Source organism: Bos javanicus, chromosome 13 (genome assembly GCF_032452875.1).
Source record: "Bos javanicus breed banteng chromosome 13, ARS-OSU_banteng_1.0, whole genome shotgun sequence".
Taxonomy (NCBI): domain Eukaryota; kingdom Metazoa; phylum Chordata; class Mammalia; order Artiodactyla; family Bovidae; genus Bos; species Bos javanicus.
The window spans coordinates 34,690,658-34,706,652 of NC_083880.1; the positions used below are offsets into that span (position 1 = coordinate 34,690,658).

At 45.0% G+C, this 15,995-nt stretch overlaps 1 protein-coding gene across 9 annotated transcripts in view; it reads right to left on the reverse strand.

Annotated features, from left to right (window-relative positions):
- The window catches only part of SVIL (supervillin), a 156,514-nt gene that overhangs the window by 53,368 nt on the left and 87,151 nt on the right, over positions 1-15,995 (reverse strand). For all 9 annotated transcript variants that reach the window (XM_061436229.1, XM_061436232.1, XM_061436230.1 and 6 more), the window contains 3 exons: positions 14,129-14,372; positions 13,113-13,689; positions 11,930-12,155 (listed from right to left, as the gene is read on the reverse strand). In XM_061436229.1, the coding sequence (XP_061292213.1) occupies positions 11,930-12,155; positions 13,113-13,689; positions 14,129-14,372 (1,047 nt within the window). The remainder of the gene's footprint in view (positions 1-11,929; positions 12,156-13,112; positions 13,690-14,128; positions 14,373-15,995) is intronic.

Genomic DNA, 15,995 nt, shown 5'->3' on the forward strand with positions numbered 1-15,995 from the left:
ACATTTCATTAATACATGTCCATGAAGACTGTATTTTTAAGCAACATATAAGCCCTATTTTGGCTGTTAAGTCCTGTCAAGTCCCTTCCTTACTGGTCACAATGGAGACTGAACTAGATGGTCTCTAAGGGCCCTTTGACCAAGTGCCCTGACTCCATTAAATAATGGAATTGGAGATGGGATGAAACATATCATACTCCTCATGGAGATAACCTAAATGTCCATCAACAGAAGAATGGATAAGGAAGATGTGGTACATACATACAATGGAATATAACTCAGCCATTAAAAGGAATGGATTGGGTCATTTGTAGTGATGTGGGTGAGCCTAGAGTCTGTCACACAGAGTGAAGTGAATTAGAATGAGAAAAATAAATATCGCATATTAACACATACATGTGGAATCTGAAAAACTGGTATAGATGATCTTATTTACAGAGCAGAAAGAGAGACAGATGTAGAGAACCAATGTATGGATACCAAGGGGGAACAGGGGTGAGGGGTGAACTGGGAGATTGGGATTGACATGTATATACTATTGATATTATGTATAAAATAGATAACTAACGAGAACCAACTGTAGAGCACAAGGAGCTCTACTAAATGCTCTGCGGTGACCTAAATGGGAAGGAAACCCAATAAAGAGGGGAAAGTAGGGAAAACCACTAGACCATTCAGGTATGACCTAAATCAAATCCCTTATGATTATGCAATGGAAGTGAGAAATAGATTTAAGGGCCTAGATCTGATAGATAGAGTGCCTAATGAACTATGGAATGAGGTTCGTGACATTGTACAGGAGACAGGGATCAAGACCATCCCCATGGAAAAGAAATGCAAAAAAGCAAAATGGCTGTCTGGGGAGGCCTTACAAATAGCTGTGAAAAGAAGAGAAGCAAAAAGCAAAGGAGAAAAGGAAAGATATAAGCATCTGAACGCAGAGTTCCAAAGAATAGAAAGAAGATATAAGAAAGCCTTCTTCAGCGATCAATGCAAAGATATAGAGGAAAACAACAGAATGGGAAAGACTAGAGACCTCTTCAAGAAAATTAGAGATACCAAGGGAATATTTCATGCAAAGATGGGCTCGATAAAGGACAGAAATGGTATGGACCTAGCAGAAGCAGAAGATATTAAGAAGAGATGGCAAGATACACAGAAGAACTGTACAAAAAAGATCTTCATGACCCAGATAATCACGATGGTGTGATCACTGACCTACAGCCAGACATCCTGAAATGTGAAGTCAAGTGGGCCTTAGAAAGCATCACTGATGGAATTCCAGTTGAGCTATTTCAAATCCTGAAAGATGATGCTGTGAAAGTGCTGCACTCAATATGCCAGCAAATTTGGAAAACTCAGCAGTGGCCACAGGACTGGAAAAGGTCAGTTTTCATTCCGATCCCAAAGAAAGGCAATGCCAAAGAATGCTCAAACTACTGCACAATTGCACTCATCTCACATGCTAGTAAAGTAATGCTCAAAATTCTCCAAGCCAGGCTTCAGCAATGCGCGAACCGTGAACTTCCTGATGTTCAAGCTGGTTTCAGAAAAGGCAGAGGAACCAGAGATCAAATTGCCAACATCTGCTGGATCATGGAAAAAGCAAGAGAGTTCCAGAAAAACATCTATTTCTGCTTTATTGACTATGCCAAAGCCTTTGACTGTGTGGATCACAATAAACTGTGGAAAATTCTGAAAGAGATGGGAATACCAGACCACCGGATCTGCCTCTTGAGAAATCTGTATGCAGGTCAGGAAGCAACAGTTAGAACTGGACATGGAACAACAGACTGGTTCCAAATAGGAAAAGGAGTATGTCAAGGCTGTATATTGTCACTCTGCTTATTTAACTTCTATGCAGAGTACATCATGAGAAACGCTGGACTGGAAGAAACACAAGCTGGAATCAAGATTGCTGGGAGAAATATCAATAACCTCAGATATGCAGATGACACCACCCTTATGGCAGAAAGTGAAGAGGAACTCAAAAGCCTCTTGATGAAAGTGAAAGTGGAGAGTGAAAGTTGGCTTAAAGCTCAACATTGAGAAAACGAAGATCATGGCATCTGGTCCCATCACTTCATGGGAAATAGATGGGGAAACAGTGGAAACAGTGTCAGACTATTTTTGGGAGCTCCAAAATCACTGCAGATGGTGACTGCAGCCATGAAATTAAAAGACACTTACTCCTTGGAAGGAAAGTTATGACCAACCTAGATAGCATATTCAAAAGCAGAGACATTACTTTGCCAACAAAGGTCCGTCTAGTCAAGGCTATGGTTTTTCCTGTGGTCATGTATGGATGTGAGAGTTGGACTGTGAAGAAGGCTGAGTGCCGAAGAATTGATGCTTTTGAACTGTGGTGTTGGAGAAGACTCTTGAGAGTCCCTTGGACTGCAAGGAGATCCAACCAGTCCATTCTGAAGGAGATCAGCCCTGGTGTTCTTTGGAAGGAATGATGCTAAAGCTGAAACTCCAGTACTTTGGCCACCTCATGCGAAGAGTTGACTCATTGGAAAAGGCTCTGATGCTGGGAGGGATTGGGGGCAGGAGGAGAAGGGGACGACAGAGGATGAGATGGCTGGATGGCATCACTGACTCTATGGACGTGAGTCTGAGTGAACTCCGGGAGTTGGTGATGGACAGGGAGGCCTGGCGTGCTGCGATTCATGGGGTCGCAAAGAGTCGGATATGACTGAGCGACTGAACTGAACTATGGGTATATGTATAGCTGATTCACTTTGGTGTATAGCAGAAAGTAATACAACATCATAAAGCAACTGTGTTGTTTTACTCTAAGTCATGTCTGACTCTCTGTGACCCCATGGGCTGCAGCACCAGGCTTCCCTGTCCTTCACTATCTCCCAGAGTTTGCTTAAATTCATGTCCATTAAGTCAGTGATGTCATCCAACCATCTGTTCCCCCCATCTCCTTCTGCCCTCAATCTTTCCTGGCATAAGGGTCTTTTCCAAGGCAACTATATGCCAATATATTTTTTAAAAAAAAACTGAAGGAGAGGTATATCACACTGTACAATAAAAGTTTAGTTAAGCAAATAAGAAAACAAGTTTTACAGTAAATATAAGCCCATGTACATCTACAAATTCATGTATAACCATATTGTATACTTGCCTATTTGTTTGGTCAAATAAGGAAGGTAAGCCAGGAAGACTTTCCAAAGGGAGCAAGAGCTTCAAACTCTGGACCTTTCCCCTCATCCAACCTCTTCCTCTTCTTCCTTCCTTTCCTTTCTCTCTATGTGACTGCAGATAAGACCCAAACGTCTACTCTATGAAACAATCACTCATCTGTGATATTGTGATTTATAATACACACTTGGTTATTGTCCTCTTTGCAGGTACAGAGCTCCCACAACTTGGAATTTCCTAAATGATGAGAGTGATAAATGTGTCAACTTATGTGAATGAGATGACCTTTAGAAACATGTATATGGGGATGTGTTGCTGGGAGAACCAGACATGTGATTAGATGGTTAGAAGTTTTAGTCCCACCCCCTGACCTCCAGGAAGGAGAAAAGGGCTGGAGAGTAATTAAGTCACTGGCCAATGGTGGCTCAACTCAATCATGTCTATGTAATAAAGCCTCCACAAAAAGGCCACAAGGACAGGGTTCCAAGAGTTCTTGGTTTGGTGGACACGTGGAGGTTTGGGGAGGGTAGCACACCCAGGGAGAGCATGAAACTCCACACCCTTTCCTCACACCTTGCACTGTCCATCTCTTCTGGCTGGCTGTTCCTTATACTGTTTTTTAAAAAGTTATTTTTGGCTGAGCTGGGTCTTTGTTGCTGCTTGGGGGCTTTCTCTGGTTGCAGAGAGGTGCGTGGGCTTCTCACTGCAGTGGTTTCTCCTGTTGCAGAGCACAGGCTCTAGGCATGCGGGCTCCAACAGTTGCAGCCCACGGGCTCAGCAGTCGTGGCTCCTGGGCCCTAGAGCTCAGGCTCAGCCGTCGTGTGCACGGGCTTAGCTGCTTTATAGCATGTGGGATCTTCCTGGATCAGGGATCGTGTCCCCTGCATTGGCAGGGAGATTCTTATCCATGGTACCACCAGGGAAGTCCTACATTCTTCTATCAACACTTGAGGTCTAGTAAACTAGAATATTTCTCTGAGTTCTGTGAGCCCCTCTAGTAAGTGATTGAATCCAAGGAGAAGGATGTTAGAACCTCCAGTCTCTATCTGGGTAATGGGCTGGGAGCATAGATAAGGGCCTGGACTTACAACAGGTGTCTGAAGACGGGCGGAGGGACTGTCTTGCAGGACCCAAGCCCTTACCCTCTGGTCTGATCCTATCTCTGCATAGACAGCGTCAGAATTGGGTGGAATTGTAGGACACCCAGCTGGTATCAGACAACTACTCAGTGGTGGTGGGGGATGGAATCCACTTGGAAGTCTGAGTCAGAATCTTGTATCTAAGTCAGACCCCGTGCTGTGCTGTGCTGAGTCCTTCAGTCGTGTCCGACTCTTTGTGCCCTACATGCTCTCATTCAGCCCCAGATTCTATCATCTGTGACGCTTGACAGTGCTCTGCCTTCTACAAGCGCTAGTTCATGTACTTGAAAAGAGCTTCTAAATCCCCTTAAGGGTTTCCATCTGGAGGTCAGACTATATACAGACTAAGATTGATCTTTCCTCCAATTATTCTGAAATGAGTCAGTTTTCTTCTAATAGGAAAAATAATTGAGTAAAATCAAATCATGAAACGAAATCAAGAGCATGTGCATGCTGCAGTAGAGCCTTCAAAGTGTCTATAAAGAAGACTTCCAAAAAATAAGCATGCCAGCACTTTCACGCCCACACAAAGATGTATTTCTAATTCATCATCTTGTGAACACAGACATTGGCTTCACTGATATTCTCCTTACAGCTCAGAACCAGCTCTCTGACTTCACCCTTGACCCACGAGTCATTATTCATCTTGGCTACCTTACCTTTCGAATCAGATTAGAGTCCAAGTGATTTCAGAGAAATTAAAAAATGCAGCCTCAGAAGTTGGGTTTATGATCTACTCTAGGTCTTTAAAGACATTCTCAAAATAAGATTCCAAAATCTGAAGCAATGGCAACATCATCTAAAGAATCATACCCTTTCCTCACACCTTGCACTGTGCATCTCTTCTAGCTGGCTCTTCCTGGTTATAGTCTTTTCTTTTTTAACTAATAAATTTATTCTTGGTTGTGTGGGGTCTCTGTTGCTGTGTGAGGGCTTTCTCCTGTTGCGGGGAGTGGGGGCTACTCTCTAGCTGCAGTGCATGGACTTCGCACTGTGGTGGTTTCTCTTGCTGCTTACCTTAGTGGCTGCTTTGGGAATGGAGAACTGATTTAGAAAAAGGCAAAGCGTGGCTCTTTCATCACTCTATGGTCCACCATGTATTCTGCTAATACGCCCCACGACCTCTAAGAGCCCAGATATCGTTATCCTGAATGAGGCAAGGATGCACACACAGGCCAAGGATGTCACCACTCATGTCACCCTGCATGTCACGGGGGCAGGGAGCTATGGTTCCATCCCAGGCATATCCTGCCTCCCATTCTAGGGCGTGGCTTCACTACTTGTGTGTGAGCTCACCAGGCATGTTTTCACTCGCATGTGTTAGAAACTGCATTGTATGTATGTATATATATACATTTTTTTTTTCCCTTGCTGGGATGGTCTTCAAAGAATTCGTCCCTTCCAAGAACCTGAAATCTTGCTTCTGGATGTGCTGGCAGGGTCATTCTCAGGATGACCATAGAAAGTCTCACTTCCAAAGACTACAGAGTAACCAAAATAATATGGAAGAAACTGAGCTTCACTTGAGCCCACATGGCCTGAATCCAGCCCAAGCCTGCAGAGTGCAGGTAACAGAAAACTTGAACACCCACTGAAACACACATGTATTATTCCCGGCCCTCTTGATTTCCTACTTAGTGTTGAACAAGCTCAGGAAGGTGGGGGGACCTTTCCAAACGCCTTCTCTCCTGCAGTCTCACAACCCTCCTGACTCCCTGCAGACCCACTATGCACTGCAGAGGGCTGGGGAGCTGAGCATCTGGTCCTACATGGGTGTGTGCTGTCACTTCAGTCATGTCCGACTCTTTGCAACACCATGGACTGTAGCCTGCCAGGCTCCTCTGTCCATGGGATTCTCCAGGCAAGAATACTGGAGTGGGTTGCCATGCCCTTCTCTAGGGGATCTTCCCAACCCAGGGATCGAACCTGTGTCTCTTGGGTCTCCTGCATTGGCAGGGGAGTTCTTTACCACTAGCGCCACCTGGGAAGCCCACATGCCATAAATTACTGCCTAGGCAATTCAAACAGTCAGTGCTTTTAGCATCCGCCAAGTCCAAGTGCTATTTGCAGGGCTGGGATGTTGAGAACTGGGCATCTGCTTAATTTACTACTGCTTAGTTCGCTACTACCAGTGAGTAGTCCCTTGTTATTTACCCCGATTCCGAGCCCAGGGCCACCACATGGGTATCTGTCCGGCCACTGGGGAAGTGGTTCTCCCTCCGGCCATAGCCCATGTGTTCCCAGCAGGCAATACTAGCCCAAGGCAGGACATTTCAGCAGCACTGGTCTGAGAGCTTGACTTGATTGGAACAAGTTCTGCAGGTTCACAGCAGTCAGCATGGAGTCAAGTGTGGGCCGGGCAGATCGTGTGCCTCTAAGCTGCTGTACAGTTTTTTCTTCCTCCTTTAAAAATGTCCCGTCATTTCAGAGAATCACAGGTACCACACAGACGTGGCTGAAAAGAGTGCAGACTAGTCCTTAGACCAGATCTTGGGTTGTGGCTGATTTATAGGCTGGAGGAGTGTACTAATAGATCTTTTAAATGAGGACAAATCAAAGATCAGAAAAGGAGGCAGCAAAGGAAAAAAGGCATGCCTGCCCCAAGCTCTTACATGAACCTGGGGCCCTCTAGTGGCTGAACTCTGAGGCTGCAAAGTAAGAACCTCCAGTCTGGCTGCGTGGATGGTGGGACTCACAGGGAACACAGGGGACCCCCGCCGGGGCCTTAGAAGGCAGGAGTCGCAGGCTCACCAGAGGCACGGGTGGCCTCTTCAACATTCCTGGGAGTTCAATACATCCTTAAGCTCCATCAACATCCCAGTGGAAGATTGGATCTTTTGCTCTTTTTAGTCATCTTCTCCACCCCAAAGTGAAAGCACAGATACAGGTGTTTCAGTAACTGTGGAAATAAGATTTCTAAAAGCCTAATCTACTTTTAAAGAGGTGTCAAAGATTTTATCCTTAAGCAACACAAAATGTATCTGATTTACCATGGTTTTCAAAGAAGTCCCCCATTAGGGACAACTTAAACCCAATACTTTGGCCACCTGATACAAAGAGCTGACTCATTTGAAAAGACCCTGATGCTGGGAAAGACTGAGGGCAGGAGGAGAAGGGGACGACAGAGGATGAGATGGTTGGATGGCATCACCGACTCAATGGACCTGGGTTTGGGTGGACTCCGGCAGTTGGTGATGGACAGGGAGGCCTGGCGTGCTGCAGTTCATGGGGTTGCAAAGAGTTGGACACAACTGAGCGACTGATCTGAACTGAAACCCAAACCACGTAGGCTGTTATGAAACAGTGATGCTATCAATTCGATGGGGAAAGCAAAATATATCCTCAACTTTAGGCTAGTTATGATCCAAACTTGACATTCTACATGTCGGGAAGATGAAGACAGAAAAGGAACTTACAGATATGTTTTCTTGAGCAACACATATATTGTAAAAGAAGAGGAATGTATGGAAGAGTTCCTCTAATTTCTCAGTTGCTACGCTTTTCTAAATCTTAGTTTATGTCTATGAAACAGGGATATATAGGCTCCTTCGAAGGGCCATCTTCAGCACTCTGTGATGTCACACGAGAGAAACACAAGAGGCACCTCTGTGGTCCTCGGGAGAGAGGACTTAAGATGCTCAAGTCCTGGGTTTCCCTGCTGGCTCTGTGGTAAAGAATCCACCTGCCAATGCAGGAGACACGAGTTTGATCCCTGATCCAGAAAGACCCCACATGCCACAGAGCAACTAAGCCTGTGTGCCACAACTACTGAGCCTGTGCTCTAGACCCCAGGAACTGCAACTACTGAGCCCAAGGGCCTCAACTTCTGAAGCCCGCATGCCCTAAAGCCCATGCTTTGCAACAAGAGAGGCTGTCGCAATGAGAAGTCCGGGCACCCGAACTAGAGAGCAGTGCCTGCTCAATGCAATTAGATAAAAGCCCATGCTACAAAGAAGACTCAGCATAGTAAAAACTAAATAAATAAAATTACTAAGAGAAAAAATAGTCAATTCCAAGAAAATCTTTGAGTCCAGACAATTTGCCAGTCCATACCACCAGCTTTAAAGAAACAAAAACAAAAACAAAAACAAATGATGCTCAAGTCCTGAGCAGGAAAGAGACAGACCCACAAGATCAAGGAAGACCGAACTACATCCTCAGGCTGTAGTTGTTTAGAAGAAATGATGAAGGAAACTGGCAAAGTCCAAAGTCTGGTCTCCAAGAGTCTGAACCCTGAAAGTGAAATTCGAAACAAGTGATGTCAGGAACACATGAACTGAGAAAATTAGTACAGGAAGAGGATGGATTCTTCCTAGCACTGTTGTCTAGTTAGAATTTCTGTCTTCCAGGGAGAACATGTTTGCTGCTAAAACACAGCAGCCTTGCCTCAGGTACGGAGGGAGAGAGACTAAGCCCGGCCCCTCTTAGGGTTGGCCCTATTCACCACGTGGCCCCAGGGCCCCTGGAATTCAACCTCTCCTATGGTGAAGCAGGTGATCGGAGGAATTAGAATAAGGTTTAAAAGGTCTACTTTATTTGTCACCTCAAAAAAAGCAAAGCCCAAATAAATATTATATGAGGAGCATTCTTATTTTAAATGGTCAAGCCTCATAATTATTTAACAGGAGGAAGGACCAATGTCCCTCCACTTCTTGGGGAAAAGCTATTGTGTGGATCGTAAAGAAATATGTAGCTCTGCTATTTTAGCAAAGTGCAAATAAAAGTACCATTGAGGTAAGGGGGAAAGATCTCTGGCCGTATATTTTGTCTTGGCATAGTCTATTACCAACGTAGATGCTAAATCAAGTGTCCCTCTTTCCTTTTTAAATGCGCAGTTTGTCAAGGAAACTGAATAGCTGGATATTTAAGAAGCATTCTCACGATCATGGGTCTGGACAGACTGTGGCCGGGAGCCCCTTGGGTCTGTGGGAAGGACTGTCTCTCGCTGGCCAGAACGTCCATGTGGACACAGCTAGTTGGTTTTCATCCCCTTTCCGGGCAGCTAATAGCAACCTTATAGCCACCCTCCAACTCCTCAGACATCCACAAAGCCTGGGTTAGGAAGCTGCACCTTTACAGCATCTCACATTTTTTTTTATTTAGAATTTTACAGTAGAATTAGAACTGCTTTCAGAAAAAAAAGAAACTAAAATTTGCTAAGCACAGGCAAGTGAGCCAAGAAGGACTGCATAGCAGTAAGACACAAAACTTCATTAGACATCCTGACAGACAGAATACACCCCAAGACGGGAAATCTCTTTCCAAAGCCTTTGAGAGAAGGGAGTATATTAGTATTTTCTACTGGAATTTTACCCCAAGAACGTTTTCTGGTGTGTCAAAGATCAGAACTTGTGTATTAAGTGATATTTATCATTAATTTCCTTAAATGATACTTCATCCTTTTACCTAATCAGTTATCAATAGTTGGGTCTTTGGACGGTGCAGAGAAAAGGGTACCCTCCTACACTGTTGATGGGAATGTAAGTTTGTGCAGCCACTATGGAGAACAGTATGGAGGTTCCTCAAAAACCTGATCCAGCGTCCCACTCCTGGGCATGTAACTGGAGAAAACCCAGCCTACAAAAGCCATGCCCCGCAGTGTTCATAGCAGCACCATTCACAGTAGCCAAGACATGGAAACAATGTAAAAGCCCATCAGCAGAGGAATGGGTAAGGAAGATGTGGTCCATATACAATGGGGTACTACTCAGCCATAAAACGCAGTGAAATATTGGCATTTGCCGCAACACGGATGGACCTAGAGATGATCATCCTAAGTGAAGTACGTCAGACAGAAAAAGACAAATACTGTATGATATCGCTTACATGTCGAAGCTAAAAAATAATACAAATGAACTTATTTATGAAACAGAAACATACTCAGAAATAAAAAACAAACTTACAGTAACCAAATGGAAAAGCAGGGAGATGGATAAATGAGGAGTATGAAATTAACATATATACACTACCATATATAAAATATCAATCGATAAACAACAAGGACCCACGGTATATAGCAACATCCCATAATAACCTAAAGTGGAAAAGAACCAAATCACTCTGCGGTACACCTATAACTCACAACAACATTGCAAATCAACTATACTTCAATAAAGACATAGTAAGGACTCTGGATCAAGCCCTCTGTGAGCTGGGTTTCTGTGGAGGAGGACTTCATGCCAGAATAGGCCAAACACCTTCTAGTTAGCTCACCCCAACATCCAAGCCTCCTCAGTCTTCTAAGTATTCTGTACTGTGAATTTTAAATAAGCAAAGGTGAAAGAAAATAAGCTTTAGCATTCTCATTAACTTGTTGGTTGAAAAAGTCTCCATCTATCTAACATTTTGTGAATATTATTCCAAGGTTTGACTTGAAAAAAATGAATGAAGAGTTTTCACTGTGGTTTATTACATTGTCTCAACTAGTTGGAAATGTACTTAGAGAAATCAGAGTTGCCAGTGCAGTTCAGAGGAAGAAAACTTCTGAAAGGTGGAGGTGCTAAGGGAGTGGGGGTGGGGATCCAAGTGGGTGGAGCCATACTTCTGCCAATCAAACTAGGAAATTGAGGAGAAGCTTCTTCACCCAGTCCTCCGGTCACTTACATCTTTTGCTAAAGGCTAACAAGGAAAACACCCCAAATATTTAACTCTGATTCTTAGTACCTGCCCTCTTTCAGTTCAGTTCAGTTCAGTCGCTCAGTTGTGTCCGACTCTTTGCGACCCCATGAATTGCAGCACGCCAGGCCTCCCTGTCCATCACCAACTCCCGGAGTTCACCCAGACCCACGTCCATCGAGTCAGTGATGCCATCCAGCCATCTCATCCTCTGTCGTCCCCTTCTCCTCCTGCCCTCAATCCCTCCCAGCATCAGAATCTTTTCCAATGAGTCAATTCTTCGCATGAGGTGGCCAAAGTACTGGAGTTTCAGCTTTAGCATCATTCCCTCCAAAGAAATCCCAGGGCTGATCTCCTTCAGAATGGACTGGTTGGATCTCCTTGCAGTCCAAGGGACTCTCAATCTCCTCTCAACCCTCCATCACTCTCTTGAATGAAATGAAGTTTTGGTGTTATTTAATCCTCAGATACAGTCTTCACAGCTATTACCTGATATGAAGTGTCTAAATGCACTGCAGAAGTCATCCATTTTACTTTTTGTAACATAAACAAAACTTTGATTCAAATCCCAAGGATTTGTGTCCTAAATCTGAATTTATTTCCAATCCCTCCACACATATTTTCCATAGATAGATAGTCACAAGCAGCTATGCATTCAATTTCAAGCCATGCAAACCTGAAAGGAAAAGAGCCACCATCTGAAATCCCTGGCTGGTCAGTGAATTTAGTATTAAAAAAAAAAAAGAAAAGAAAAGAAAACAGAAGTAGCAATCAAAGAAGCAGGCAAAAGTCTGTTTGCTTCCTCATAGAGTTTTGAACCAGCACCTCCCAGCTTTATCAGTCCAGACACCAGAATGAACGTGGTTAGCTTTCAAACTTCCTGGAACAACAGCACATTCCCTTGTGTAGTTGGCTTCATGATTTTCTCCCATTGCCTGTTCCTCGGATCTTTGTCTGAAAGCAAGCTGTAAACTGCCATCCCACCCCAACGGAATTCCTTCTCGGTCATGAAATCTCATTACCTTTCTTTAATGGACATGGTTTTGCTGGGGGAGTCGAGGCTGCCCTCCACCGCCGGGGCTTTGATCTCTCCAGCAGCAAACATCGCACACGGGCTCTGATACCGCTTCTCCTGAGGCTGTTCGGAGGGATCCTGCGGCTTCCAGGACACCGGGGTTGCAGTCGGAGCAGCCGGTTTCCCAGCAGCCGCGCCGGTCTGCTCAGAAGTGGGTTCCCCGAACTCCGCGGCTGGGAAGGAAAGGAGCCCTGTCAGCACTTACTCCCCCGGGCAAACATTCTTCAAGCCCTTCACCCCCGGATGATCCCGCACTTAAGAGTTCAATCCGTGGGCACGTGGCAGGTTACCCAATCCCCTGGGGTTTATGCAAATCTGGGGCACGCTCGTCCCTGAGAAAACCAAACTTCCCAGCGGATGACCCCACCCAGCAACTTGTTCTGTGACAATTGGTCTTCTCCTACGTGCCAGACACAGGAAGTTGGTTTGGATGACACTGCAGAATGTCTCCACGCCTCCTAAACAATACTTTGACATTTCACATGTACAGTACTCCCCAACTAAAGCCACTCATAACTGACACACTATCATTTTATGGAAATGCAGAGAGAGAATTACAGTCCTGTGCCACATGGCTTGCTAATCTGCACAAGAAGGATCTAGAAAGAGAACCTGAAACTCCAGAGACTAGGTTCCTGCCCTATTCCCTGTACTTTTTCAGCCCGGGACCTTTGAGGTCCTCAATTTAATTTTTCTTATTTTTATATTTTTAATTTTTTTTTTTTTTTGGTCATGCTGCAAGGCACGTGGGATCTTAGTTCCTCGATCAGGATCACCCCTGCACTGGAAGCTCAGAGACTTAACCATTGGATTGCCAGAAAAGTCTTGTGAGGTCATCAATTTCTAAAAGGAGCCAAAAGAGCTAGCAGTTTAGTTAACATGACCAAGCCATCCAAAACCCTTATGAAGATGTATTAAAACACTTCAGGTACTTTTATGGCAGACATATTCATGAGTCCTCTGAACAGGTCAAGTTCAAGAGGAAGAAAAGTCCGGGAAGGGTACCATTCACACCAGACTTTCATTTAACGCTTAACACTCAGCTGTCAACTGCCTTCACAATTCAGTTAAAAACAATCCCAAACACATGCAACCCATCCAGCAGAAACGAAAGAGCAGTAGTAAGTTACCTTTCAGCGAAAACTTCCTCTTTGTGACATTCTCCAAGTCCACCTTCTCTTCAAAGAGCTGCCTCTCCTTCCAGTCTGGGCTTGCCTGCATGGTGCTCTTTGGGGTGGAAAATTCCTTCAGCTCATCACCAAGCTGGGCGATGGGAGGATGGGCAAGCTCCAGGCTTCCTTTCCTCGGAAGGGCATAGATGGCCTCTTTATGGTTGTCTCCCTCCCGGACTCTGCTGAGGACGGGGTAGGACAGCTCTGCTTCCTCGAAGGACCCATACTTTGTAACCCCGCCATCTCCACCTGTCAAGCCTCCCTTGCGTTCTGTCTCTTCAAATTCTCTCAACATTGCTTTGCTCCCAGCACCCTCGACCGAGGGCTGCCAGCCTTGGGATTTCAGGATGCTTCTAACTGGGGAGTCGGAGTTTTCTAGCGAAGAAGCAAACTTCTGCTCAGTGGCACCAAAGCTGTCATCTGGAAGTGGCTTTGTCCGAAGATTTCCTGCATACATGGGGGGGACGGTAGATGCCACGGTGGACACGGAAGTGTTAATGGTGGGAGAGAAAGCCATGAGCTTGCCACTCTGCACCTGGGAGGAGACAGTTCAAAAATAAAAGCTGATTTAAAAACACCGCTTGGGTAAATCCCCGTGGATGGACTGACATGGATGGAGGCACTACATTTGGGGCAGTTTTCCTGCTTCTGTTGGTGAGAAACCAAACCTAGATGTAGTTGCACAAATGCGTCTCGATAATCCAATCATCTGGGTGAAAGGCAGGTTGTGCATTCTGTTTTTCTCCCCTCGATGGACTCAACTTCAGATGATTTCAGCCATAATGTGAACAAGAGAAGAGAAACATCCTTGGCATGGTTATCCTCCTTAAGAATGAAGTTATGACCAAGTAGCGACAGGTAACACAGAGTACAAGTAGAGCCCCTTAATCATATCATTAACCCCCGTGGGACAGCATGCTCCCATATTTTCAGGACACACGTGCAACCTTGGAGCTGGATCGCAGGACACCCACCTGTTCCACTTCTCCAAGCGTGACCGGCTGGGTTTGATAACGAGCATTCATCCTCCTCTGTCTCATGTCTAATCTGTTCCGTGTTGAAATGGCTTTTGAGACCGGCTGGGATAGTTTGTTAAACAAGGCCAGCTTCTCCGCTAAGCTCAGAGTGGAGGAGTCAGGTTCTCCCTGCTCAGCAGAATCTTTGCTCTCGTTTGTCTGGTCTCTGGCTAGTGCCTTTTGGTGAGCAGACGCCTGCAATCTGAAAGCGGGGAGACGTCAGCCCCACACAGGGAGAGAAACAGAAGCCCACCGCTAAGTCTGTCTGTTAACTTTCTTCAAAGTGTCACTGGAAAAGGGGCTTATTTTCCCCTATCTAGATTCAAGACAGGTATGGGCAGTTGGTCAGCTATTAATAAGAGAGTGAACACTCTAGGCTGAGGGCCCTTGCATGGTCAATGTCACACAGATTTTCAGCTCTGGATTATTTCTAAACATTGAGTTTCCTAATTACAGAATTAAACAAATTAAGGCTTAGGTATACCTTATCTTGGAGAGAGGAGCTGTATTGCTAGTATCAACAATAAATACAGCTAGGAGGAGTCCTCAGACCTTGCCTGTGGCCTATTTGCTGCTGCTGCTACTAAGTTGCTTCAGCCATGTCCGACTCTGTGCGACCCCATAGATGGCAGCCCACCAGGCTCTTCTGTCCCTGGGATTCTCCAGGCAAGAATACTGGAGTGGGTTGCCATTTCCTTCTCCACACAGCCTATTTAGACATTATCTAAATGTGTGGTTCAGAAGGTGGTCTTTACATTTTTTTTAATTCTTTTTTTTTTAATGTGGACCATTCTAAAAGGCTTCATTAAATTTGTTACAATATTGCTTCTGTTGTTTATTTTTCTTTTTCATAGGAACGGGCAGAATTGCATATATCTTAGCTCTCTGGGATCTTAGCTCCCTCACCAGGGATCTAACCTCCACCCTCTCCATTGGAAGGCAAAGTCTTAACCACTGGACCACCAGGGAAGTCCCTGCATTTTAAACAGTTAGGAAATAATACAGTTATTCTATCAAAAGCATTAACTACGACACAGGGTTTTGATGTTCACTTACTACACACAAATAGTTTCATTGTAAAGATCATTCTCCTCTTTTAACCTAGGATTTTCTCTTGTAGGTTTCCATCTGTTTCCTAAAAGGTACTAAAAATCTGAAATTCCTGGTAACTTGAAAGGTGAAGGACATTTTGGTGCTGATAAATCCCTCCAAGAGGAGAAGGCTTCCAGTTACCTGGTCTCGTGAATCTTGGAAAGTCTAAGACAATGTACCTTCTGCCACAGGCACATCCAATTCTCAAGTCCAGGAGAAGAATATATTCTGCCTTGACTCCGATTAACTAGTGCTTTACAAGTTGTCCCAGACAAGAGAGGGGTGTCAGTTTTCCAGGGCACAGTGAGGTGGGAGTAAGGGGACCTGAGTCTTGGCATCTTTCCTGAGGTCCAGAGAAGAACTGGGCTTCCCAGGTGGCTCTAGTTGTAAAGACACCAATTCAGGAGACGCAAGAGATGTGGGTCCAATCCCTGGGTGGGGAAGATCCCCTGGAGAAGGAAATGGCAGCCCGCTCCAGTATTCTTGCCTGGAAAATTCCATGGAGAGAGGAGCCTGGTGGGCTACAGTCCATGGGGTCACAGAGTCGCACATAACTGAGCACAGGGAAGAACTAGGTGTGCTGGAAACCTGTTTTCCCAAAGACAGCCCACATCTCGACAATGCCAGCTTTCTTTCTGAACTGTCATCTTACTTGTTTTAATCCTGCTTTAGCCTTTGTGTTTTGGCCTGTAACAGTGAAATAGAGGGGATATTTACCTGCCTTAAGGACATC